This window comes from Dipodomys ordii, unplaced genomic scaffold, assembly GCF_000151885.1.
Source record: "Dipodomys ordii isolate 6190 unplaced genomic scaffold, Dord_2.0 Scaffold138, whole genome shotgun sequence".
Taxonomy (NCBI): domain Eukaryota; kingdom Metazoa; phylum Chordata; class Mammalia; order Rodentia; family Heteromyidae; genus Dipodomys; species Dipodomys ordii.
The window spans coordinates 128,452-152,938 of record NW_012267354.1 but is presented as its reverse complement, the minus strand read 5'-3'; the positions used below and the strand labels follow the sequence as shown (position 1 = coordinate 152,938).

The following is a 24,487-nucleotide window of genomic DNA, read 5'->3' as shown; positions in this document are numbered from 1 at the left end:
GGGGAGGTGAAACTTGCATAGAGCTCGGCAAGTTCAGAGGTTTCAAAGAATAGGTGAGGTTTTCCTAATATATGAGATCTGGCAGGGAGGTGACCTTACATCACTTAGACAGGTTCCCTCTTTTGATTCTGATGGGGCTTGTATGTGGCCCTCAGTTTTTTTTTTTTTTCTGTGCTGGTAGTGGGGCTTGAACTCATGGCCTGGGAGCCATCCCTGAACTCTTGCTCAAGGCTAGTGCCCTACCACTTTGAGACATATCCTGTTTTTTGAGTAGTTAACTGGAGATAAAAGTCAAAGGGGACTTCTCTGCTTGGGGTGGCTTCGAACTCTGATGATCAGATCTCAGCCTCCTGAGTAGCCAGGATTATAAGTGCAAGCCACTAGCACCCAGCCAGGTCACAAACTGGCTTAACTTTTTCTGCTGAATGCTGGTCTCTACTACTTTATTTAAAAATTTTTTTATTGTTATTATAAAGGTGATCTACAGAGGGGTTACAGTCTCATAAGTCAGGTAAAGAATACATTTCTTTTTGCTTATGTGGTGCTGAGGAATCGAACTCAGGGCCTCAGGCATGCAAGGCAAGTGCTCTACCACTGAGCCACCTTCCCAGCCCGCCTCTACCACTTTTAACCACACCTCTACTTCTGATTTTTTGCTAATTGGAAAGCTCTGGGATTTGTCTGCCTCCAGGGCCCTTAGCTCTCCACTTCCTAGGTAGATAGGATCACAGATGTGAGCCACAGTGCCCAACAGTCCTCAGATATGTTTGACTACTCCAAAGCATTTTTTCAAAAAGTAAATAAGCCACAAAAGGAGAAGGTTTTATTATTTCTCTACTCTCAGCCCCTCCACCAAAAGGTCAAAACCTGAAAGAGAGCTGGCACCTGGGCAGATCGTAGGCAGTCTAAGTCAAAGTGCCTAATCAGAGGTCCAAGTTCAGACTTCCAAACCCAGACTATGGTCAGACTTCAGCCAAGTCAGAAATCAAGGTTCATATATGTCCTTAGATTCCGCTCCCAGGCCCTGTCTTTCTCCTCCTGCTTTCTGTTCTCCCTCCTACTCAGTGTGGCCACTCGAGGGGCTCTCTCTTTTCCAGATACAGCCCGGGTATCTTTAGCAGGGAAGTGTGTGATTCGAGGCTGAAGTGCTGAACTGTAGCCTAATCCTTCTTGGTCCCTCTTGAGGATAGTGGGGATAGGGTTGGCACGGCCTTCACCCCGAGGTCCCAGTCCCATTCCTGGCTCCCAGCCCCCCTTCAGCAACAACTTGAAACCAGGGCTGGAGCTGGGAACACCAAGGGAAAGTTTGGGAGCACAGGAACCCCTGGACAGCAACAGCAGATGAGCAGTGGATGAACGGTGATTCAAGTCTTCAAAGTGGGCACCACAAGTCTCGCAGAACTGTGAGAAGGGTAAGGGAGACCTACAGTAGAGAATGAATAAAATGGGTTAAAGTCAGGGGATGGAAAAGGGAAAGAATAGAGGCCTCAGAGGCTGGCAGGGTAGCAGTATTCTACTGCCTTTTCTGTAAAGGAACAAATTGCCTTCTCCCCTGCTCACCCTCACCTTTGTGTTTTTGCTGTGTGTGTGTGGTGCTGGAGATCTAACCAAAGTCCTTGTAAATGCTGTGCAAGTGTTCCCTCACTGATCCATACCCAAAGCCCCTCCCCACTTAGCCACAAGGGACTCTGAGTGGAACAGTTGGGAGATTTGCTAAAAAGGATTCACAAGCTTTGGTGGGCAAGAGGTGAATAACAATGGCCATAGCAAGCATTTATATAGTATGTTATTTTGTGGCAAACACTGTTCTAATATTTTGCACGCTAATCCATGGCATCCTAAGACCAACCCAAGAGAAAAATAACTCCATATAACTCTACGACTAGAGGATGAGGAGACCTCATCAGCTATTCTGGGACCTCTGATATGGGGTACAGGAAAGGCAGAACTGAAAATGGATATGGGCTAAGGCACCCTCTCACCGGTTCTCTGGGTTCCTTGTCTCTCCATGGCTCTCTCTGATCATACGGGCCACTTCAGGGAAGCCTGCTTCTTCAGCCAGCTGAGCAGCATCCCTGCCACCCAGCTCACAGACCCCTACCCAGGCAGCCCCTCGGCCAAGGAGATAGCGCACAGCAGCCCCCTGGCCTGCTCGGGCAGCACACATCAGGGGAGTCCACCAAAAGGAGTCCCGAGCATTGATATTCTCTCCAGCTCCTCCTGCCTCCTGAGGCTCCAACAGCTTTCGAAGTTCTGCCAGGTTCCCCTCCTGGGCCGCTTTCAGTATCCTCTGGGTCATCTTGTCCTCAGCTTCAATGGATCTCTCTTGTTCTTGTCTTCCTGATACTCCTGTGGCCCTGGCTTCTGCTGCAGCCTCCCTCATTGTTCGTCTTTTCTTCCTCTTTCTTTCTTGGACAGGTTTAGGCAGAGATCTCTGGGGCTCACAGACACTGCTGTCATCTGCAATCAGGGCCTCATAGAAAGCCCGGGCTGCAGCCCCATCTAGAATGCGTTCTGGCTCTTCAGGTTGAGGCTGCTGCTGCTGCTTCCCATCCTTCCATAGATCACTGGGGTCTGTGGCTGGTGTAAATGTGATAAGGGATGGCCTGGACATGATAGCTTTGGGGAAAATTAAGAAAACAAAGATATGGCAAGGAAAGCCAACTTCTCCAGGAGTTTTTCCAGGTTGAAGAAGAGCAGCCTTAGAATAAAAAATACTGCCAGGTGCTAGTGGCTCACATCTGTAATCCTAGCTACTAAGGAGGCTGAGAACTGAGGATAATGGTTCAAAGCCAGCTTGAGCAGGAAAGTCCATGAGACTCTTATCCCCAATAAACCACTCAGAAAACCAGAAATGGCACTGTGGCTCAAGTTGTAGAGTGCTAGCCTTGAGCTGAAGAGTTGAGGGACAGCACCCAGGCTCAGAGTTCAAGCCCCACGACCGACAAAACAAAACAAACTCTCGATTCTATTTCCGGGTCTTTTCTTCCCCCAAAATAACAAGTAAGTTATTATTACGCCTGAAGATTTCAGGGAAAAATCTTCGGTCTCCAATGCTTTGCGGCTGCCATAGGACAAAACAGGACAATCCTAGAGTAGACACAAATTGTCACAGGACACGAAGATGCAAGCGTGGCAACCACAAAACAAAAACACAAGGGTTGTTTCCCAGCCCTGGAACCTCCCAAGCAGACGCGCAAAGCATCACGTGCTCAGCTAGCTCGAGGACCTAGGGGCATCTGTCGGTTGGGGTCCAGCTTTTACATAACGCCCCCACAATGCCCTTCGTCGCCCTCGACCTGGCCTCTCGCTCCCAGCTCATTTTCTGGAGCTGGGCAGCCACTCTCCAAGTAAAAAGAGGTCCCGAAGAGGCAAACGGAAACCTGTGGAATGCAGAGAAGCTATGAAATGAACTAACGTCATTCTGCCCCTCATCACTACTCAGACCAGGGTTCGAAAAAACATACTAAACAGCCCGCAGCACAACACCCCGCTCAAGCCCTAAGAGGAAATGGAGAAGTGTAAAGGGCCGAATAACAGAGTGGCTGGCGCCGCCGCAGGTTAGCATTCTGTCTCATCCGGGTTCTCACAGCACTCAGCTCTGTCTAAGCCAATTCCACCCGGCCCAACCCAAGCATGCCCGGCCCCGCTCCTCAGCCCCAACCCAGCCGCACCTCGGGTCTTAGGTATGCCAGGAAACTCTATCGCCGGGCCCCAGTGGCCGGCCTGAATCGGATGAAGCGCCAGGCCAGGCAATTAAGGGTCCAGTGGGTTGGCCCGGGGCGCAGTCAGTCCCCAAGGCGGCAGGGGGCACCAGTGTGAGGGGATCGAAAAGGAAGGAGCCCGCCGCCAGCTAAAGCCCCAGTCCCCGTCCCCATCTCCAGCCCTACCCGGCCCCACAGTCCTGTGAGTCCACAACTATATTTCCCAGGCTCCCTAACCCGGAACACCCTATTTTGCTTCCGCTTCCGGTGGCACCTAGAGCCCACCCCCAAGCGGCTTCCTCAAAGGTCTCGCGGCTCCAGGGTCGTGCGCGGGGCCTTCTGGGATTTGTAGTTCTCTTTCCCCTTATTCACAAATACCTCTCCCTTTTTGGGACTTCATCTCCCGGCGTCCACCGAGGCATCTGACCCTTAGCGCCTGCGCGTTAGGCTCCCCCTCCCAATTTCCAGCCCCCCTCCTACTTCGCCTGCCGCGGTTGGGTCCGCGGCCTGCGTTGTAGCGGTCGCCGTCGTTCCTTGGGAGCCGCAACTCCCCTCCCCCACCCCGCCCTGGTCCCCGTCCATCCGGTGAGTACGAGGTCGTTCGCCGTGACAAGTTTCTTGTCCCTTGTCCCTGGGTGGGGCATATGGAGTCTGTGAGCCTTGATGTGGGGGCGAGAAAGGAAGTTACCGGTTCCTGCCCCGAAAAAGTGTGGGTGGCCTGAGGAGTGGAGGGTGTCTGGGAGACTTGGGTGAAAGGAAGCTAACATGCCCCCACTGAGGGGAAAGGCGGGGCGGGGGGAACCCAGCTCTTACTCGGGGAGGATAAACTTTGGGACCCTTGAGGAAAGGCGCATGCAGACACACACCTGCGGGGGGAGGGGATGGTAGGGAAGCCGCAGCCAAAGACCCAGCGAGAGCTGGCACCAAGGGAAGAGGGGCGGTGGGTCAGTTACTGTCGGCTCCCTTCAAGTGGTGGGGGCTCTCGAAGGATTCCTCCCCTGACAGAAAAGTGGCCAACATGTAAATAAGAAGCTGGGGAGAGAACTGTTCCGGAGTCTTGGGATCCTTTCAGAAAGGGTGGCCCCAAATTCTTCTGTGATTTGGAAGTAAAGTGTGGGAGGAGGGAGGATGCCAGAGACAGAAGGGAGTGTTAGGGCTTTACTTGTGTTTTTCTTTTTCAGCTGACGTGAAGATGAGTAGCTCAGAGGAGGTATCCTGGATTTCCTGGTTCTGTGGGCTCCGTGGCAATGAGTTCTTCTGTGAAGTGAGTGCTCTTAAACCTCCCTACTGGCCAGCTCCACTTGTCTTCTTGTCAGACATTCCCTCAGATTCACCACTCTTGTGTTAATATGCTTCCTGTCACGGAAGAATGCTATAATAGCCCCGCATTAACCTGTGGTGAAGTAGCAAGATGGGGTCCCAAGTCCCAGCTCTGCCACCCAGCAAAAATATAACATTGTACGCTGTGGCTCAAGTGGTAGAGCACTAGTCTTGAGCTGAAGAGCTCAGAGACAGCACTCAGACAAAAGAAAAAATACTGGACTCTGAGCTGGGTGCTGGTGGCTCATGCTACTAATTCTAGCTACTCAGGAGGCTGAGGATTGAAGTTCGATGCCAGCCCTGGCAGAAAAGTCTGACAGACTCTTTATCTCCAGTAAACAACTCAAAAACCAGAAGTGGCAGGGGCTGGGAAGTGACTCAGTGGTAGAGCACTTGCCTTGCATGCCTGAGGTCCTGGGTTCAATTCCTCAGCACCACATAAGCAAAAAGAAAAAAGCTGGAAGTGGCGTTGTGGCTCAAGTGGTAGAGGGCTAGCCTTGAGCTGAAGAGCTGAGGGATAGCACCTAGGCCAGAGTTCAGGTCTCACAACCGGACCCCCCCAAAAAAAAACAAACCAGAAGTGGCCTGTGGCTCAAAGGGTAGAGTGCTAGCCTTGAACAGAAAAGAGACTCAGGGATAGTGCATAGGCCCTGATGTCAAGCCCCACAACCAACAATATATAACATTGGACTCATCAGCCTGCCTTTTCCTTTATTTTATTACTAGAATGGTATTTGTAGTACCTGTCTTTGATGGTTTTTAGAATACCTGAAAAGCTTCATGTTAAAGTGTTTTGTAATATGCAAGAGCTATGTATCAATGTGATTCTAGTTGCTTTTAGAAACCAAGCTGTTCAACTTCCATTTTTCTGAGAGAGCCAGGTATCCTTACGAGAGGAAGAAAAATTGGTTACTAGAGATTCTGTGATCTTAAAAGGGATGCCTCCACAGGAGATGGCTAATCCTTAGAAAAGACAAGAATTCTTATGGGTGACAGTATGTACATTGGGAAGAGAGACTCAAGTATTACTGAGCTGTAAGTGGGAACCAAGTGCAGTTTGTTGAAATTCAGGTATCAGTTAGGGCATCCTGCCCAGGTCAAAGCTAGTGATTCAGATACAGGTTTCCTCTTCACTTCCTTTGTTCTGATAGGTGGATGAAGACTACATCCAGGACAAATTTAATCTTACCGGACTCAATGAGCAGGTGCCTCACTATCGACAAGCTCTAGACATGATCTTGGACCTGGAGCCTGGTGAGGCTTCCCTCCTCCCCTGTTGGTGTGGGTCTCTGTGTGTGCACATATGAACAGTGTACACTTTTCTTCCAGTTCCTACTCATGTTTGTTTTTAAATATCCAACTTTCCTTTGGTTCGCCACATTTCCTAACCCTAGATACCCTGCATTATTTTGATCTACCACCCTAATGAGTTTAACTAGTAAAGTGTGTTACCATGCTGTAAATCTATGACTCAGTTCCATAATACCAGTTTCTTTGTGGGTTTTGTTTACTGCCTCTTGAAACTCCCCGACTAGAATCTGCACTGAATTCTTGATGTTTGTTTATTGAGGGAGAGAAGAGAGCAGAGGCTGAAGAGGTATAGAGAGAAGGCACAGCTGCCTTGGGTTAATGGGAGGGTCAGAGGACCAAGTGATTGGTGGCCCAAGTGATTGGTTTTACAGGGTGGGTGCAAACAAGTAGGCTGTTGTCCCTAGGGGTGGGTGTGGTACCTTGGTAAGCTAAAAGACAAGTGGTTGTATTTGCCTGGCTCTTATTTCAGATGAAGAGCTGGAAGACAACCCCAACCAGAGTGACCTGATTGAGCAGGCAGCTGAGATGCTTTATGGATTGATCCACGCCCGCTATATCCTCACCAACCGTGGCATCGCCCAAATGGTGAGGCCTCTCTGCTTCCATTTGACTCCTTGTGAGGCAGTAGGGAAACAGGTTCCCACAGCAAGAAGTCAAGTTTTATCTCTACGAAAGAATCTAGCTGAGAAGAGAGAAAGGAAGAATCTCAGCTTGGGTCCAGGAATTGAGTCCTTTTGGGGTTTTTTTTTTTCAAGGAGGAGAGAAGAAATTGGACAGGGAGTTGCAATACATTGCCTGTCCTCTAGGAACAAATAGCAAATAGCACTGATGTTTTGCAGCTTGCCTAAGGGGAAGAATGGCAGTAGAGGAGTTTAAGGGCCCATCTGAGTGAGAGAAGGGGCCTCTGGTTAGAGGTGGCAGGCATCGAGCACAGTGTACATGGTTTGGGCTGTGGAGGATGTCTCTTCACAATGAACCTTTGCATTGTAAACACCTTCTATTTTACACATCTCAGTTGGAAAAGTACCAGCAGGGAGACTTTGGCTACTGTCCCCGTGTGTACTGTGAGAACCAGCCAATGCTTCCCATCGGTGAGTGTTGAAGAAAGGAGAGGAGGGCACCACATGGCAGTCCTTTGAGAAATTTGGACGTGAGTTCTGTGGGGAGGTTGGGCAGAGTTGGGGGGTACCTGGCCTGCAGAGTCTGGCTGTCTCTCAGGCCTTTCAGACATCCCAGGCGAGGCCATGGTGAAGCTCTACTGCCCCAAGTGCATGGACGTGTACACACCCAAGTCATCAAGGCACCATCACACGGACGGCGCCTACTTCGGCACCGGTTTCCCTCACATGCTCTTCATGGTGCATCCCGAGTACCGGCCCAAGCGACCTGCCAACCAGTTTGTGCCCAGGTGGGGAGCAGGGAAAGAGTCACCACGGATCAAAGGAAAAGCCAAAGACCCCCTAAAGAAAAGAAAGGGCAGGCCTGCTTGTCCAAAGGCAGGGCTTTCTGTGAATGACTGGGAAAGTCATGCTTGCCTCTGCCTTATTTTCCTTATTCATAAAGTAGAAATGCTGATACTGTCTGACAGTATCTTTTTATATGTTTGTTTGTGTATTTGGGGGTTTGAACTCAGCCTTACATTTGCAAGGCAAGTGTTCTACCACTGAAGTCACAGCCCAGACTAGGACAGTGTCTTTTAACTATATGCATTGCTTAGAATGTGTGGCACTTGAAGTACCATTTAAACCTATTATTGCCACCATTCTGAGTGTTCAACCTTGGCCAGGAGGTGGTAAAATATGTTTTATCTTTCTACTATATCATTTTGAAAAAATTATACAGATATTTTAAAAAATAATTTGTTTCATGCTAGCGATTAAACTAAAGGACTTGCTCTCAAAAGACGAGGCATTCTACCACTTGAGCCCCGCCACTGGCCCTACTGTTGTCTTTTTTTTTTTTTTTCACTAAGAACAAAAGGAAGTGAGGTTTTTTTGTTTGTTTGTTTTTTTTTTGGCCAGTCATGGGCTTGAACTCTGGGCCTGGGTTCCTTTTGCTCAAGGCTAGCGCTCTACCATTTGAGCCACAGCACCACTTCTGGATTTTTTTTTCTGTGATTAGAAATAAGAGTCTCACGGACTTTCTTGCCTGGTCTAGTTTTAAGCCATGATCCTCAGATCTCAGCCTAGGATTACAGGTATGAGCCACCATCGCCCAGCGAGAGGTTCCATTTAATTTTTATTTATTTATTTTTTTTGAACTTGAACTTGAACTTGGCCTGGGCACTGTCCCTTAGCTCTTCAGCCCAAGGTTAGCACTCTACTACTTGAGCCACAGTGCCACTTCCGGCTTTTTCCATTTATGTGGTGCTGAGGAATCAACCCAGGGCCCCATGCATGCAAGGCAAGCACTCTTCAACTGAGCCACCTTCCCAGCCCAGAGGTTCCATTTTATATTGAAACAGTGTTGTATATGTCCTGGGATGTGAGTGCGTGTATGTTCATATGCACACATGTATGCTCACATGCTGAGGATTGAACCCAGAGCCATATATTTGCTAAGCTCATACTCTGCCACTAAGCTACACCTCCAGTCTTTTTTTCTTCCTGATGAGTCAGGGTTGATATATATGTTGCCATTGTTTTTTTGTTTGTTTTTTGGTGGTGGTGCTTAAACTCTGGGCCTGGATGTTGTCCCTGAGCTCTTCAGTTAAAAGTGAGCACTCTACCACCTGAGCCACAGTGCCACTTCTGGTTTTCTGGTGGTTAATTGGAGATAAGAGCCTCATGGATTTCCTGCCTGTATTGGCTTTGAACCTCAGATCCTCAGATCTCAGCCTCCTGCATAGGATTATAGGCATGAGTCACCAGCGCCTGGCTGCCCTTATTAATTTTTAAACCGAGCTCAAGGATCCTGCCCTTGAAACTTAACGCCTAGTCTGGAATTTGAGTCTTAGTGGATGTTTAAGATAAATATTCAAATATTCACAAGCAAAAAATTTGAGAGCCACTGCCCTTAAGCATTGAGCAAGCCCACGGAGGAGCTGGCATAGGGAGGCGGGAATTCAGGCCACTGGCAGGGCCAGAATGGGGCTCACCGTGCTGCTTCTCTGACCTCTGTCCGGTCCAGGCTCTACGGTTTCAAGATCCATCCAATGGCTTACCAGCTGCAACTCCAAGCTGCCAGCAACTTCAAGAGCCCAGTCAAGACCATTCGCTGACTCTATACCCCACTTGTCTTTCGGTCTTTGACACCTCCATTCCTTTGCTGCCACCCCTTCAGGAACCCTCTATGGTTTTTAGTTTAAATTAAAGGAGCCATTATTGTGGTGGGAATATGAAATAAAATGGAAGAAAAGGCCACAAGTTAGTGTGTTGGTGCTTATGGTTGGGGAAGGAAAGGGGTGGGTATGCTGGACTCCAGGGGTTGCCATGGTCCAGGTCATTTTCCTCAGGTTGAAAACTAGCACAAATGGGTGTTTTTATGTCTAGAGTAGGTCAGGATTCCTACATTAGGTATGAGGAACTGCAGTGTTAAGAAGGAAAGAAAGGGCTGGGAAGGTGGCTCAGTGGTAGAGCGCTTGCCTTGCATGCCTGAGGCCCTGGGTTCGATTCCTCAGCAGCACCTAAGCAAAAAGAAAAAAGCCGGAAGTGGTGCTGTGGCCCAAGTGGTAGAGCGCTAGCCTTAAGCTGAAGAGCTGAGGGACAGCACCCAGGCCCAGAGTTCAGGCCCCACAACCGGACCCCCCCAAAAAAATTTAAAAAAAGAAGGGAAAAAAATCAGGTTTCAAAGACTGGGGAGATAGGTGGTTTCTTTGGGCTTTGTGGCTGTTGATAGTGTAAAGGACCTAATCAGTAAAACTATCATTTTCCTAGGAAGTTTCAAATAGAACTGGAGGGAAGAGATAGGTCCAGGATTGTGCCCCCTGCTGGGGATCCTGAGACATGCTTATCTAGGAAGGGTGGGGCCACTGGTCCCTGATCAGCATTTCCCAGCTCTGTGGGAATGGAACCTGTTGTGTGAGAGGACAGCAGTTGGTACCAGAGGCAGACACTAATCCCTGGGCATCTTGAGGGGAAGGAGGTCTTTCAAAGAGATAAAGGACAGACAGCTGGGTAAAATCCAGGTGGTACACAGGTAAGGCTTTTTTTTTTTTTTTCTCGGTCGTCGGGGCTGAACTCTGGGCCTAGGTGCTGTCCCGCAGCTCAAGGCTAGCTCCCTACCACCCCAGTTTTTCATGCATGCTAGGCAAGCACTCTACCGCGAAGCCATATTCCCAGCCCTCAATACCTGTTTTTTGGAGTACTAGTATCAGGCCCTGTGTTGCAACTTCTAGACCAGTACCCAGCTTCACAACTCCCTGCCTAAGCCCCCTGCCCCCGTACAACTCTCAGATCCACTAGTTCCACCATCCCCTGAACCTCTCATTGCCTAGCTCCTATTCTGGAAAGGAGCCTCAAGTGCTGGGCTCACTGGCTACCCCGCTTGGTCCATTGTTGACCTGCGCCATATGTACTTGTTCCTGAAGAGTTGAGGACTCAGGTTCTTCTCCAGGTTGGATGCTGAGACTCCACTTACTATATTCTCCCTCTGTTCCAGTACTTCCCCCCATAAACATCCTCAGCACCTTGCACTGTCCTCTGAGAAAACCCACTGTCCCCGTGACCTCTCAGGCCTCTCTCTTTAGTAATGCCAGACTGTGGTTTCATTTCCTCCCCTAATGTCTGGTGCTGCTGTCTCCTCAAGTGTGATTTCTTCTCAGGCTGACCTAAGGTGCCAAAGCTGTCATAATCTGAGTGTTTACCATTTCTCCCTCCTCTCTCTTGGTTACATGCCACATCTTCTCAGATCTGGTGTGATATCCCGGAGTTTAAGACTCAGTGCCAGACAAAAACGTGTATCAGGAAAGATGTGGGGGCAGACTTCTGAGCAGATTTCCTGATATGGCAACCTGGTGACCCTGACTCACTGTCCACCAGCCCTCTTCTATCCTGGTCTGCTGCCTCTGGCCTTTCAGAATCTCTGGCCTTGCCGGGCACCAGTGGCTCACACCTGTAATCTACTCAGGAGGCTGAGATCTGAGGATGGCGGTTCAGAGCCAGCCTGGGCAGGAAAGTCCATGAGACTCTTATCTCCAATAAACCACTAGAAATCCAGAAGTGGTTCTGTGGCTCAAGCGGTAGAGCTCTTACCTTGAGCTGAAGAGCGCAGGGACCGCGCCCGAGCCCAGAGTTCAAGCCCCACGACCGACAAAAAAAATCTCTGGCCTTCTTTATTGTTTCATAAGTGCTTGGTGAGAGGAGGTGGGGGGGAGAGTTTCTCCTGCTCTGTTCCCCCATTTGCCTCCAAAATAAACGGGCTGGGCTAAATTTGTGTCACGTTCCTTGTGGGATCAGGCTCAGATGTGGGCAGGTGTAGAGAGTTGCTATGTATGTGATTTAAACAGGCTTGCAGAACCCTACCCATTTTATCCTAGGCTTGAGGCTTCTCAGTCTGCCCTACTGGACCACATTCCTCCTCACCTCTGCTCAGGTAAAGAGCAAAGCATGAAGAGTGACTCTCCCTAGCCTTAAACGTATCCTACAACACAGAACAACACTGCACCATGGTGGTGCCAGTTTTTTCACCTGAAAAGTTCTTTAAGCCAGGAAGACTGTAGAGCACATATTCACATTTGAGTTGCCTGTTGAGCTCTTTGTGGGTACTTAGTTCAAGGATACTGGCACCAGGTACTGTTGTGCCTAGGTCGCAGGACCCCCACCAAGAAGACCACTGAGAGTCAGACTTTACAGCTGTTGTAAGGTTTTATTTAAACAGGCTGCAGCTGGGGCCTCTTCCAACACTCCGACACAGCTGAGCCTAGGAGGAATGCCCAAGCTAAAGATTTGCAGGGGTTATAAAGGCACACAACCAACCAGGTGTTTGGGTTACCACCACGTGTTGCTCTGCTAGAAACAAGCAACAAGTGGTCACTGCCTCAAAACTTTAACCCTTCAGTACCTTTCAGTGGGGGTGATGGGGGGTATCTAGGTTGGTGGATATGTGACATTTTTCTACCATGGGCAGAAGTACATTCAGTATCCAGACATTCAGTATCCAGTTTTGTTTTACCCAGAAAGCTAAGAGACTCTTCTCATGAAGCCTTTTATCCAACACAGCTCATCACGACCAGCACTTTAATAAGAGGACTGTGTATAAGGGTTTGGGGGGTGCTGTGGAGACATAGGGGTTCCAGATTTAAGCTCCTAGAAGGGCCTGCCATGAAATGCACATTGTCTTCTGGCCTTCAGCCTGGGCTTTATATTTTGTTAATTTTTTGTCGGTTGTGGGCCTGAACTCTGGGCCTGGATGCTGTCCCTCAGCTCTTCAGCTCAAGGCTAGTGCTCTACCACTTGAGCCACAGCACCACTTCTGGCTTTTTTTCTGCTTATGTGGTGCTGAGGAATTGAACCCAGGGCCTCATGCATGCAAGGCAAGCACTTTACCACTGAGCCACCTTCCCAGCTCAGGATGAGAATTTTTTAACTTAGGGTCTGGGCACTGCCTCAGCTCTTGCTCATGGCTAGTGCTCTGCCACTTCTGGATTTTTGAGTAGTTTGTTAGAGATAAGAGTTGTACAGGGACTTTTCTGCCCAGGCTGGCTTTGAACCAGGATTCTCAGATCTTAGCCTCCTGAGTAGCTAGAATTACAGGAGTGAGCCACCAGCTCCCAGCCTGAGAACTTTAATATTTTCTCACCAGAGATTGCAAGCAATGGTGTGGGATGGAGGAGCACCTCCACGAACTCCAGGACAGGGACAACTAGACTGGAGGGAGTTCAGAGTTACAATCAGAGTTAGAAGTTATCACTGGACACATTGGAGAGTAAAAAGAATGAAGTCGGACATTGGACGCTATTCTAAGTTCAGTCGCAAGGGGGCGTGCTAGGCTCGTGGAGAAGGTAGGGAGCCGAGGAGCGTGAAGGAACCCGTTTGTTTAGAATGCAGACTGGCCAGGTTTGGTGTCAGACAAAACGTTAGGTCAGGTCAGGGTTGCACTGGGAGGTGAAAGACGTGGCACTGTCAGACCGTAAAGGAAGGACTTGTGGATCCCTCGGCTAGTGCCCCCTGGGGTTCTCCGTCAAGCTCAGCTACTGGCCAGTAATTCTGGCCTTCCGGGAGCCCACGGGCCGGGCACCGCACGTCCCCCGCGCCTGACTGCGCCGGGAACGCACGGGGGTGGCCGCGCCCCGGGCCAGCGGACACACCATCCGGGACGCAGCGGCCTCGGCAGGCGGCGCTGCGGTGCCACCACCCCTCGGCCCCCTTCCCTCCGGTCCAGCCGCACTGTTAGGCGTTTCTACTTCAGGGACTTGGGTTATGGGGGGGTTTCTACTCCAGTTTCGCATCCGAGGATCACCTGATGTCGGGGTGCGGAAGACGGAAAGACACCGAGGAGGAGCCGCTTCGCGAACGATGGACGGCAAGGAAGAGGTTCGAGCGGAAAACGCACGGCGCTGCTGCGCGCTCCTTCCCCAGCTTTGGAATGGGTGAAAACTCCAGACTGCACTGGAGAGCCGGGCGGCTCACACCTGTCATCCTAGCTGCTCAGAGGCTGAGATCGGAGGATCGCGGTTCAAAGCCAGCCCGGGCAGGAAACTCTGTGAGACTGTTATCTCCAATAAACCACCAGAAAACCGGAAGTGGCCTTGTGGCTCAAGGGTAGAGTGCTATCCGTGAGCTGAAGAGCTGAGGGACAGCACCCAGGCCCAGAGTTCAGGCCCTACAACCAACCAACTACTACTACTACTACTACTAATAATAATAATAATGCGTTGGAGAAAAGCCAGGCACCTATGAAGTGTCTGCTGGATGGACCGACGTCAAGGGTCAAGGAAGGAGTCAAAGGGGAGGGGCCGGGGTCTTGCGGCACCCTCTGATCCCTTCTCTGGCAGACACATAGCCGCAGCTGAGAGCTAAGCAAGGCTGAGGTCGGGCTCCTAAAGGGGGTCGCCCTGGGGCCCCGGGGGTGTCTGCTGTGGGGCCGGGGTTCTGAGGCCCGTAGGCAGCGGACAAGTGGGGAGGGAAGACGGGGTGGCTGGGAAGGGAGGCCGGGTGGGGCCCGGTACAGGGGAGACGCGGCTTCACTTAGCTTCACTTATTAATCCCGTCCTGAATTCCGTTTCTCCCTTGTCCACGCGGCAGGGCTCGGGCCCATGTGCAGGGGTAGGGGGTGGAGTTTATTTCCATGGTGACGGCTCTGCAGGCTTTCCTGAGGTACAGAGTTAAGACGGTGCAATGGCGGCCATGGTGACAGCGGCAGCCTGTAGCCCGGCTCAGTGCCCTCCCTTCAGAGCAAGAGGTATCTAGGGATAAACTTGTGATGAAACCAAGGAGGCCAGGCCTGAGGACAGAATGCCAGGGTTAGAGAAATATGGTGAGAGCCAAGTTCTGAGTGTGTGTGCTTAGAGAGAAACCAGTCAGTCTTTAGCTCCAGAGGAAATGAATGACCGGGCTCCTGGATGGCTTCTAGAATGGAGGGAGGATGAATGGGTGAATAGGGACCTGGCAATCTCCAACCCTGGGCCCCACCCTCAGGGGTTCTCCACCTCAGCAGCCCTCACTCAAGAAGGTTAAAGAAACAAAAGCTCTAGGATGTGTTAGATAGGAAGAGGTTGAGTCCCAGTCCTGGAGCGAGAGAACGGGAGGGTTGGTGGGGGTGGGGGGAATCCACATGCCCCTTTTAGGGGCAGGGAGCAAATCTTCAATCCATACAAGCACCCCAGACATCCTACTGGGAGCTGAGCAGGACAGGGCCATTGACGATCAGTCCCTCTAGCATCTGAATGTTCTGGGCCTTACCTGGTAACCAGACCCAGTAGGATCCAGAGTCCCAGTAGCTGTGGGGTAGGTATCTCAACTAACTTCCCCTGGGACTGCTGGAATCCTGCAATATAGGGTGAGGCGTTGGTCCCTCACCAGGGTTGGGTAAACATAGCTGACATAGACTGGGGAGGAGCGGGTGGGTTGAGCCCACATGTTGGGTCTTCCCTTTCCAAACATAGTTCAGGTATCCAGGAGGGCCGCTCCTGCCTGCATCTGCTCTTCCCTATGGCATGTGCAGAAAGATGGGGAGAAGTCAGCAGAGTCCCCAGTGGCTCTGGCTATAGCTTGTCTCCAAAGTATGGGGGATAGGACTGGGTGCCCCCGATTTGAATGTAAGGAGGTTCCCTTAGCTGAGCAGACTTAGTTCCCAGATGAACTGTCTTGCTGCAGTGGGAGGGTGAGGCTCAGAACCCCACAGCTTTCTGCTCCATACTGTCTACTCCCTGGGATGCAACAGGAGAGGAGTACCAGTATCAGCTTTCTACCAGCCATTTGCTAAAGGTGTGGTTGCCTCTCTTCTTGCCCCAAATAATCACCTGGTAAATCAGCTCTCCCTTCCCTAAGGAGCTGCTAAACTAATGGAAGGCAGGGTCACAGAGGATGGTCATGGGCTGGGGTAGAGAGAGACACAGAAATTAGCCAAAGAGGGCTAGGAATGTGGCTTAGTGGTAGAGCACCTGCCTAGCATTCATGAAGCCCTGGGTTGGACCTCAGTACCACATAAACAGAAAAAGCCAGCCAGGCACTGTGGCTCAAGTGGTAGAGTGCTAGCCTTGAGCACAGAGAGGCTCAGGCACAGCGCCCAGGCCTGAGTTCAAGCCCCAGGATTGGCAAAAACAAAAACAAAAAAAATGGCCAAAGACACTATACAACTTGTGGGTGGGGACAGGAGGGAAAACTGGGAGGGAAAGCGTGAGATTGTTCAAAAAGAAATGTACTCATTACCCAGCTTATATAACTATAACCCCTCTGCACCTCACCCTTATTTATTTCTTTGTCCTATACCTAGGACATCAGAATATGGCTTAAAATAATGGGTCCTGTGTGGTAACTTTGTGAATATTTCCTCTGAAAAAGACCAATTTCCGAGGGAAAAAGATGTTCCACAAAGTCCAAGAATTACAGATAAAAGTCATGGGGAATCAGTTTCCTGAGGTTCCACCTAAGAATGTTCTAACAGAGCTGTTCAAAAAGCAAAGTGTGACTCTGGGAGTCCTTTGGCACCTGGACCTCAGTCCCAGGCAGTCCTGCGTTTATTAAACTACAAATAAGGCCTGAGGAGACCTGCTGATGTGGTAAGGAGACCTGCAGAGATTACTTCTTCTTCTTCTTCTTTTTTTTTTTTTTTCTTTGGTCGGTTATGGAGCTTGAACTCCGGGCCTGGGCGCTGTCCCTCAGCTCTTCAGCTCAAGGTGAGCGCTCTACCACTTGAGCCACAGCGCCACTTCCAGTTTTGTGAGTGGTTTGTTGGAGATAAGAGTCTCACGGACCTTCCTGCCCTGGCTGGCTTTGAACTGTGATCCTCAGATCTCAGCCTCCTGATTACAAGCATGAGCCACCAGTGCCCGGCTAGGGATTGCTTCTAAAACCCAGGTAGCTGCCCTCTCTCTCTCCCTACTTCCTTAGGGGATAACAAAAGCTGAGCAAAGAAAATTGGGGGTACAGAGAGCTATACATTTCCAGATGGAGGGGCTGGGAAGGTGGCTCAGTGGTAGAGCGCTTGCCTTGCATGCCTGAGACTCTGGGTTCAATTCCTCAGCACCACATAAGCAAAAAGAAAAAAGCTGGAAGTGGCACTGTGGCTCAAGTGGTAAAGCACTAGCCTTAGCTGAAGAGCTGAGGGACAGCACCCAGGCCCAGAGTTCAGACCCCATGACTGGACCCCAAAAAAACAAAAAAAACATTTCCAGATGGAACCTAGAACTGAGGAACTGAGTAGGTGGAATTGGATACTAGAAAGCAGTTTGTAAATAAGTTATAAGCAAAGGGGGCTTATAGGCTCTTGGGGAGCATGGCTAACAGGGAAGGAGGAAAGACAAGGGAGGAAGGAGGAGGGAGAGCAGGAGAGCTTGCAAAAAACTCTAGACCCAGCATACCAGGGAAGGGAGAGGCTTGGGACCCACTGCTAGAGGGCGGCTCAGCCTGGGGGCTGGAGGCCTGGAGGCATCCAGATGAGGATTTAACTGGCTGGAGGTAGTGTTTCCAGAGCCTCCTCCTTTGAGTCTCCACTCTCCCCACTCCTAGCCCAAAGCCCCCTGGCCACTCAGAATATCACACAATTAGCCAGGTACTAGAAAAAATACCTTTTTATTAATTATTAGGAATAATCCATTCATTTAATGCAGAGTGTGTGGTGGGGAAGGTTGAGTGCTGTCGTGTGGATGAGGGGAAACGTGCACGAGGAGCAGTGGTGGGGAGGGGCTGGTCCCCCACTTTCCACAAACTACAAACAGCAACACGAACATAGAGAATGACTAATGAAAGGGTCCTCCCTCGGGGCTCTTTCCGTCCTGCTCTTCCAGGAGGAGTCCTAGGTGGTCCCTAGAGGTGCCAGGGCATCTGGAAATTCTGGGCTGGGAGTGGGGTGCAGTGTGTGGCCTCAAAGTTGTGCAGATACTTCCGGGCCTAGAGGAAGGGAGGGAGGCAGACAAGTTCAGGGCTGTGGTGACCAAGGCTGCTGGACAGCGCTCTCCACCCATCACTCTTTCCACCTGCCCACTCCCTGTAGGAAAGCTGCTGCTTCACCAAGCCCTGCATCGGCCCCCTGCCAGTCAGGCCTCGGCTCCCACCCCGCTTCCCACTCCTGCGCTCACCAGAAACAACGCCAGCTGTCGCCGTCCATCTGCGCTCATGTCCTCCCCTGCAGAGAGATGGCACTCTCACACACGGCCCCGTCTGTCTGCCTATCCCTCCCATTCCTGGCTCTTCCCATCCTCCCTCCTGCCCAGGCTGTCCTTACCCACGCTCCAGGGAAAGTCGGGCCCATGTTCTGCTTGGTAGGACCGGAGGACAGACAGACACCAGTCCTCCTCTACCTCCCATCGGCTGTAAATCGAGGCTGGTCAGGGAGAGGGATGAGGGCCTATCAGTGCCCTGGCTTTGACAGGCCCCTGTCCATAAGCCTCACCCGTTAACCTCTCACCTTCCTCTAGCTGGGAGGAGGCCTCTAGCCACTGTCTTACCACTCGAAGACCCTCCTCTGCCATCACGCGAGGATACCTACAGAGGGACCCAGGGGTAGGGCAGGATTGATTTCACTCTTCTCCCACGAGCCTCCCGCCGTCGCTGAGCCCACCGCCTCCACCCCCAACTCCCCAGCTCTCACCGAAACTGCAGGAGCTTCAGCAGGAGGTCGTTGCCTCTGTTGGACATGATGTCCTCAGGAACCCTGGCGGTGAGAAGCAGTATGCAGGGAGAGGGGAAATTGGGAAGGGTCTAGAAACCTGGGTGATTTCCTAGGCAGACTCTAGAATGCAGGAGAGGCAGAAGCCCTGGGCACTCACGTGGTGGTGATGATCTCATCCTTGGTTCTCCGGATCAGGAGCACAGGGCCCTGGAACCTTCAGGATAGAGCAGTGAGGAGGGAAGACTCCAGGGGAAGAAAGATGACAAGTGGCCTGCCCCCAGCCCTGCTACAGGGGCCCCTCATCTAGCTCTTCATATATAGGAGTGAGTCAGTCTAGGAATGGACATGGCTCAGTCCGGCCCAGGGGTGAGCTGGGGGGGGTGGGGGGGTGGAGATTCTTGCTGTTCCTGAACCTTTGGTTGCCAGATCACAAGGCTCAGAGGAGTCTCAGAGGACCTAGGAAGGCCAGCTGGTCACTAGAGGGTGATAGGGTCACTCAGGGGATGTAAAGTAGTAGCCATTTACCAACTGAAGCACAGCAATACTAACTGCAGTATGTAATGCCCGGTGGAGCTGGAGGGGCTGGCAGGGGTGAGACACTGGGCTGCCCTCACCTGCACAGCTGTTCTGAGTTGTTTAGATTGAGATGCTCCCTCACCGTCCTGGTCACCAGGCCCCCTACAGCGGGATAAAGGTGAAGGGATGGCAGAGACAAAGCCTTAACCCAACATAAAGGTCCCCACTGTTCCTGGAGAGAGAAACTGAAGCACAGGCTAGAGGAACCCGATTCTCAACAATGACCTACAACCCACCCAAAGAAAAGAGGAAGCCCTTAACTCCACACCACCCCTTCCCTGGTGGGCCTGGGAACTGCACTCACTCCAGCTGTCTGGCATGACCTTCAACGCCAAGGGCACCAGGTCATCAAAGGAGGCATCCAGGATCACAGCACTGATGTCTGGGTAGGACATGGCTGCCCACGTGGCTGGCACCAGGACAAGGGAAAGGAGGAAGACTGAGATGGCATCCTGCTGTTACCTCTGACCTGCTCCTTCTTACTGTGTGATCCTGGGGGGGGGTCTCCTTAATCACTGCCCCCCACCCACACCCTGCCCCCAACCATCCAAACAATGGAGAAAGAATGTAGAAGTGTATAGAGGACAGCAAGCAGAAAACATTTCCATTCCCCTGACCTCCCCACCCCAGGACACCAGTCTACTTCTTTTCTTTCTCTCTTTTTAGGTCGGAGGCTAGGACTCAAACTCAGCATCCTGCTGCTTTTGTTTACTGGCTAGAGCTCTACCAACTGAGCCACTCCTCCAACCCCTCTGGTCTTTTTTTTTGTCCATTGTGGGGCTTGAACTCTGGGCTTGGGCACTATCCCTGCACAGTTCAGCTCAAGGCGAGCGCTCTATCACTTAAGCTACAGCAGCACCACTTCTGGTTTCCTAGTGGTTACGTTGAGATAAAAGTCTCATGGACTTTCTTGCCCAGGCAAGCTTTAAACTACAATCCTCAGATCTCAGCCTCATGAGTAGCTAGGATTACAGGCGTGAGCAACTGTTGCACGGCTGTCTACTCCTTTTAATGACCAGGCACAGGGTGGAAGAAAAAGTGAAGTATATAAATGGATACCATCTTCTAGGCCCACTTAGATTCCACTTCTCTCTTCCATAAGCCTTTCCTCCATCTCCCCCACCCCCTCTTGGAGCCCTCAGTGTAGGTCCCCATCTCTCCTGGGCAGGGTCACAAACGTGTCTATGGTGGGGAATGGGAAGGAGGCTGGTACCAGTGAATCCGCCAATGGACCACGCGTAGACGACAATGTCCTGGGGCTGGAAGCCCAGGCGGTGAATGGCAAATTGGACCACCACATCCATGGCATTGGCCTCATTTTGTGGAAATGGCACCCCCTGCAGGAGGAAGGGCAAAGGCAGGACGGGGGGGGGGTCACCATAAGGCCAGCTCACCTGTCACCTGTGTCCTGGAATGGCCTCTTCCTGTAGCCATCATGCAACACACAAAGGAGGTATGGGAAAAGCATGGCAGGGCAAGTGGTCCCCTCCAGAAGACAAGTGTGTACAGTGAGGCCCACTGCGCCCTCTGCCAGCCCTACTGTGAAGGAGGGGCTACAGCTCCCAGGCTGCCTTCCCACCCTCAATACCGACGGCATGTGAGTGGGGGAGCCCCACAGAGACAGACAACTCATTTGCTCCCTCCAGTGGCCGAGCAGAGGAAGAGAACCAGGATTCCGGAAAAGGAAGGAATTCCAGAGAGGGTCTCACCGTGCTTCCAGCAAAGCCTGGATGATTCCAGCCCAGGACGGAATATCCAGCTGTAACACGGGGAGAAGGGAATGAAACTTCATGGCCCATGTTCCTTTCTGTCCATAGGGAAAGGACAGCAGGTCTCTCTAGCTCAAGAGGCAATTAACTTCTGGCAGTCTCAAGATAACAGAGACAATGCCAAAGGAGAGACGTGTGAGTGTGGAGGGCAGGGGACGGATTAGGAGTGGGCATAATAAAGTTAGGGACACAGCCCAGAGCAGGAATGTATGGCTCACAAAACAAATGGGGAGTGAACTTTTCCCTAGACCTTGCGCAGAGAAGAAATGGCTATGGGAGGTCAAAGCAGGACACCTTCAGAGAACATTCTAGTCCAAGGGGCAGAGATCGGAAGGCTGGGGGCCAGGGCCTACCTTCCAAGGGTGTGGAGACACAGCCCACCTCATAGAAACCTGCATTTCCTTCACAGCAGATCACCTAGAAAGGAAGCAAACAGAGAGGCTGAGGAGGTGCCAGGTCTGGGCTGAAACCCTCATGTGAGCAGCAGTGAAGAGCACTATGAGAAGTTTGCAGGAGAGAGGAAGGGGAAGTTTCCCTTCTCCCCAAGGGGAATAAGGGCTTCTGGTTCCATGGGTCAATAAGGTGAGAGGCAAAGTGGTCACAAATGCTCAGGAAACCCCACCCTCAGAGGAAGACCCCAAGTCAAACTGTTCCCCCACCCAGCATATGTCTCTTCTTCCTTGGGAGACCTCTCAGGATGTGACTACAGATTTTTTTTGGGGGGTGGGGGAATGGGGGGAGGCAGAGCCCTGGGTCTTAGATTTGTTTTCTCTACACTTTCAGACCTGTGACTGTTTCTGTTGTATGGAATGCTCATTGTTTTCCTTCTCACTTTCGGGGCTCCAGTCTTATAGTCAGATAATTTCATGGTCTCCCAAGCTGAAGCTCAAAAGGGGAAGGACATGTATGAACTCCCATAGGAGAGGGCAGAGCTGGTACTAGAACCTAACCCCCCGGATGCCTGGCTCAGAGTTCTTTCCAGGACCATCTCAGGAGACTGCCTGGATCCAAGGACCAGCTCTGGGAAAGCTGTGATATGCCTTAGTTTTTTTGTTTGTTTATATTTGCCAGTCCTGGCGCTTGAACTCAGGGCCTAGACACTATCCCTGAACTTTTTTCTTTTTTCCTCTCAAGGCTAGCACTCTATCACTTGAGCCACAGCACCACTTCTGGCTTTTTCTGTTTAGGTGGTACTGAGGAATCGAACCCAGGGCTTCATGCATGCTAGGCAAGCACTACCACTAAACCACATTCCCAGCCTTGTACCTCAGTTTTATCATCTGTAAAGTGAGATGACATAATGGCACCTTTCTTGAAAGATGGTTGTGAGGATTAAATATATCTTACAAATAGCAAATACTGCTCTGAGTGGTGACATTATTCTTTTTTGCTCCTTGAAATGCCAACTTCTACTTCAGCTATTTCCCTGTCTCAGGGTTTGTTTGTTGGTGGTGGTGGTGGTGGTTGTAGGGCTTGAAATTGGGGCCTAGGCTATGTCCCTGAGTTTTGTTTGCTCAAGGCTAGCACTCTACCCACTTGAGCCACAGCTCCACTTCTGGTTTTCTGATGGTTTAATTGGAGATAAGAGTCTCATGAATTTTCCTGTCTGGGCTGATCTTGAAATACAATCTTCAGATCTCAACCTCCTGAGTCACTAGGATCATAGGTGTGAACCACCAGCACCTGACTTCTCAGGGTTTATCTACATAAAATGTCTTTAGGGTAGTGCTGGGAGATGGGGTCATCCCCTTCTGTGGCTCCATAGGAAAGGGAAGATTGGGATCTCCAGCCCCTCTATTGTCCTTTCTCCCCATGATCCATCTTTGGGCCCCCCTAGTCCCGCTCACCAGCTTCTGTCCCTGAGGTTCAGCTGTCCCCCGCCGGTCCACAAACATGGTGTCGATTTCATTGCCATCACAAGCCAGCAGCTTCGCTCGGCGACCATTACACTGAGCAAGGGAGAGGCAAAGGCCAGGTGGTGAGGGGCAAGGGCCATATCTCTCGGGGAGATTGGGCCGGCAGAGGGGAGGCAAGGGGAAAATCTCACCTCTTCCACCAGACGAGCCTGGCCCTGCAGCAGCACGGGCATGAGTGCCTTCTGGAGCAGGTACACGGAGCCTGGGTACAGCATGCGGCGCCCCAGGGTATGAGCTACCAGGTAGCTGTGGGGAACACGGTTAGTGAATCCCCAATCCTCTGCTTTCCCCTTTAGGGATTTGCTGAAATAATACATATGCTAGTGCTTTTCAAACTTTTTTTTTTTAATTGCAAACTTTGTAGCTCACACCTATAAATCCTAGCTACTTATTCAGGAAGCTGAGATCTGAGCCAAATTCCAGAGACTCTCCTCTCCACTTAACCAGCAAAAAGGCAGAAGTGAAGGTGTGCTAGAGGTGTGGGGGACTGGGGGGGATAGGGGACAAGAATTCAAGGCCTAAGAGTTCAAGGCCCATTCAAGCACCAATACATACATACACACAGAATTTGTGAGATGCCATCTTGTGGCTGAGGATGTATAGTGCTTGCCTAGTATATGTGAGGCCCTGAGTTCAACCTTTAGCATGTCAAAAAAAATTATACTATAGCCTGGTATGCAGATATGTGTATATGTATGTACACAGATGCTCCTTGGCTGATAAAGGGTTTATATTTTTTATTTGTTTTGGTCATGGGACTTGAACTCAGAGCCTAGGCACTGTCCCTGAGTCTCTTTGTGCTCAAGATTAGTGTTTTACCACTCTGAGCCACACTCCACTTCCAGGTTTCTGGTGGTTAATTGGAGATAAGTCTCCCAGACTTTGCTGCTCAGGCTGGCTTTGAGTCTTGATCTTCAGATATTAGCCTCCCCAGCAGCTAGGGTTACAGGCATGAGCCACAAGCACCCGGCTAGGTTTATGTATTGATAAACCATATACTTAACTAATCTACTGCACATCGTAGCTTAAGCATACAACACCATGTGCAGCACCAGTGGTTTGCCCTGGTGACCCCAGGAGCTAACTAGGAGCTGCAAAGAGCACGGAGAGTACCATGATGTACACATCACTACCCCAGAAAAAAAAATCAAAATCCATTTTTTTCCCCAAGTAGTGGTCCTAGCCATGATCCTAGCCTCAAAATCCAAATTTCAAGCCGGGTGCCGGCGGCTCATGCCTGTAATCCTAGCTACTCAAGAGGCTGAGATCTGAGGATCATGGTTCAAAGCCAGCCTGGGCAGAAAAGTCCGGGAGACTCTTATCTCCAATAAACTACTAGAAAACCAGAAGTGGCATTGTGGCTCAAGTGGTAGAGCACTCGCCTTGAGCTGAAGAGCGCAGGGACAGCGCCCAGGCCCAGAGTTCAAGTCCCACAACCGACCAAAAAATAAAACTCCAAGTTTCAAGTACAGTTTCCACTGTAGGCCTATTGCTATAGAAACGAAATAAGACTATCTTATATAATTTTCAAAGTTTTATGAGATAATGCCTTGGTTTTTGTTTGTGGGGTCCCCCCCCCAAGTACTAGAGATTAAACACAGGGATCTTGGCACTTACTAGACAGCACTCTGCCCCCTGAGCCACCATGCCAAGTCCTAAGATCCATAGTTTGAAAGACACA

General features: G+C 50.8%; 3 protein-coding genes across 3 annotated transcripts in view; 1 reads left to right on the top strand and 2 right to left on the bottom strand.

Annotated features, from left to right (window-relative positions):
- Positions 1-796: 796 nt before the first annotated feature.
- Gpank1 (G patch domain and ankyrin repeats 1) lies at positions 797-3,883 on the bottom strand. Its single transcript, XM_013031367.1, has 3 exons — positions 3,675-3,883; positions 1,983-2,619; positions 797-1,423 (listed from the first exon to the last, which is right to left on the bottom strand). The coding sequence occupies exons 2-3, from the start codon at positions 2,612-2,614 to the stop codon at positions 979-981; spliced, it is 1,077 nt and encodes a 358-aa protein (XP_012886821.1). The 5' UTR covers positions 2,615-2,619; positions 3,675-3,883; the 3' UTR covers positions 797-978.
- A 101-nt stretch (positions 3,884-3,984) lies between these two features.
- Csnk2b (casein kinase 2, beta polypeptide) lies at positions 3,985-9,700 on the top strand. Its single transcript, XM_013031368.1, has 7 exons — positions 3,985-4,289; positions 4,886-4,968; positions 6,176-6,278; positions 6,805-6,920; positions 7,351-7,426; positions 7,554-7,743; positions 9,465-9,700. The coding sequence occupies exons 2-7, from the start codon at positions 4,897-4,899 to the stop codon at positions 9,553-9,555; spliced, it is 648 nt and encodes a 215-aa protein (XP_012886822.1). The 5' UTR covers positions 3,985-4,289; positions 4,886-4,896; the 3' UTR covers positions 9,556-9,700.
- Positions 9,701-17,486: 7,786 nt separating this feature from the next.
- The window catches only part of Abhd16a (abhydrolase domain containing 16A), a 17,469-nt gene continuing 10,468 nt past the window's right edge, over positions 17,487-24,487 (bottom strand). The window contains exons 8-20 of the mRNA XM_013031378.1: positions 22,938-23,052; positions 22,738-22,839; positions 21,244-21,307; positions 20,831-20,880; positions 20,335-20,458; positions 19,426-19,530; positions 19,160-19,223; positions 18,703-18,759; positions 18,525-18,587; positions 18,342-18,418; positions 18,159-18,257; positions 18,013-18,059; positions 17,487-17,824 (exon numbers count right to left, since the gene is read on the bottom strand). Of these exons, the coding sequence (XP_012886832.1) occupies positions 17,741-17,824; positions 18,013-18,059; positions 18,159-18,257; positions 18,342-18,418; positions 18,525-18,587; positions 18,703-18,759; positions 19,160-19,223; positions 19,426-19,530; positions 20,335-20,458; positions 20,831-20,880; positions 21,244-21,307; positions 22,738-22,839; positions 22,938-23,052 (1,051 nt within the window). The 3' untranslated portion in view covers positions 17,487-17,740. The remainder of the gene's footprint in view (positions 17,825-18,012; positions 18,060-18,158; positions 18,258-18,341; positions 18,419-18,524; positions 18,588-18,702; positions 18,760-19,159; positions 19,224-19,425; positions 19,531-20,334; positions 20,459-20,830; positions 20,881-21,243; positions 21,308-22,737; positions 22,840-22,937; positions 23,053-24,487) is intronic.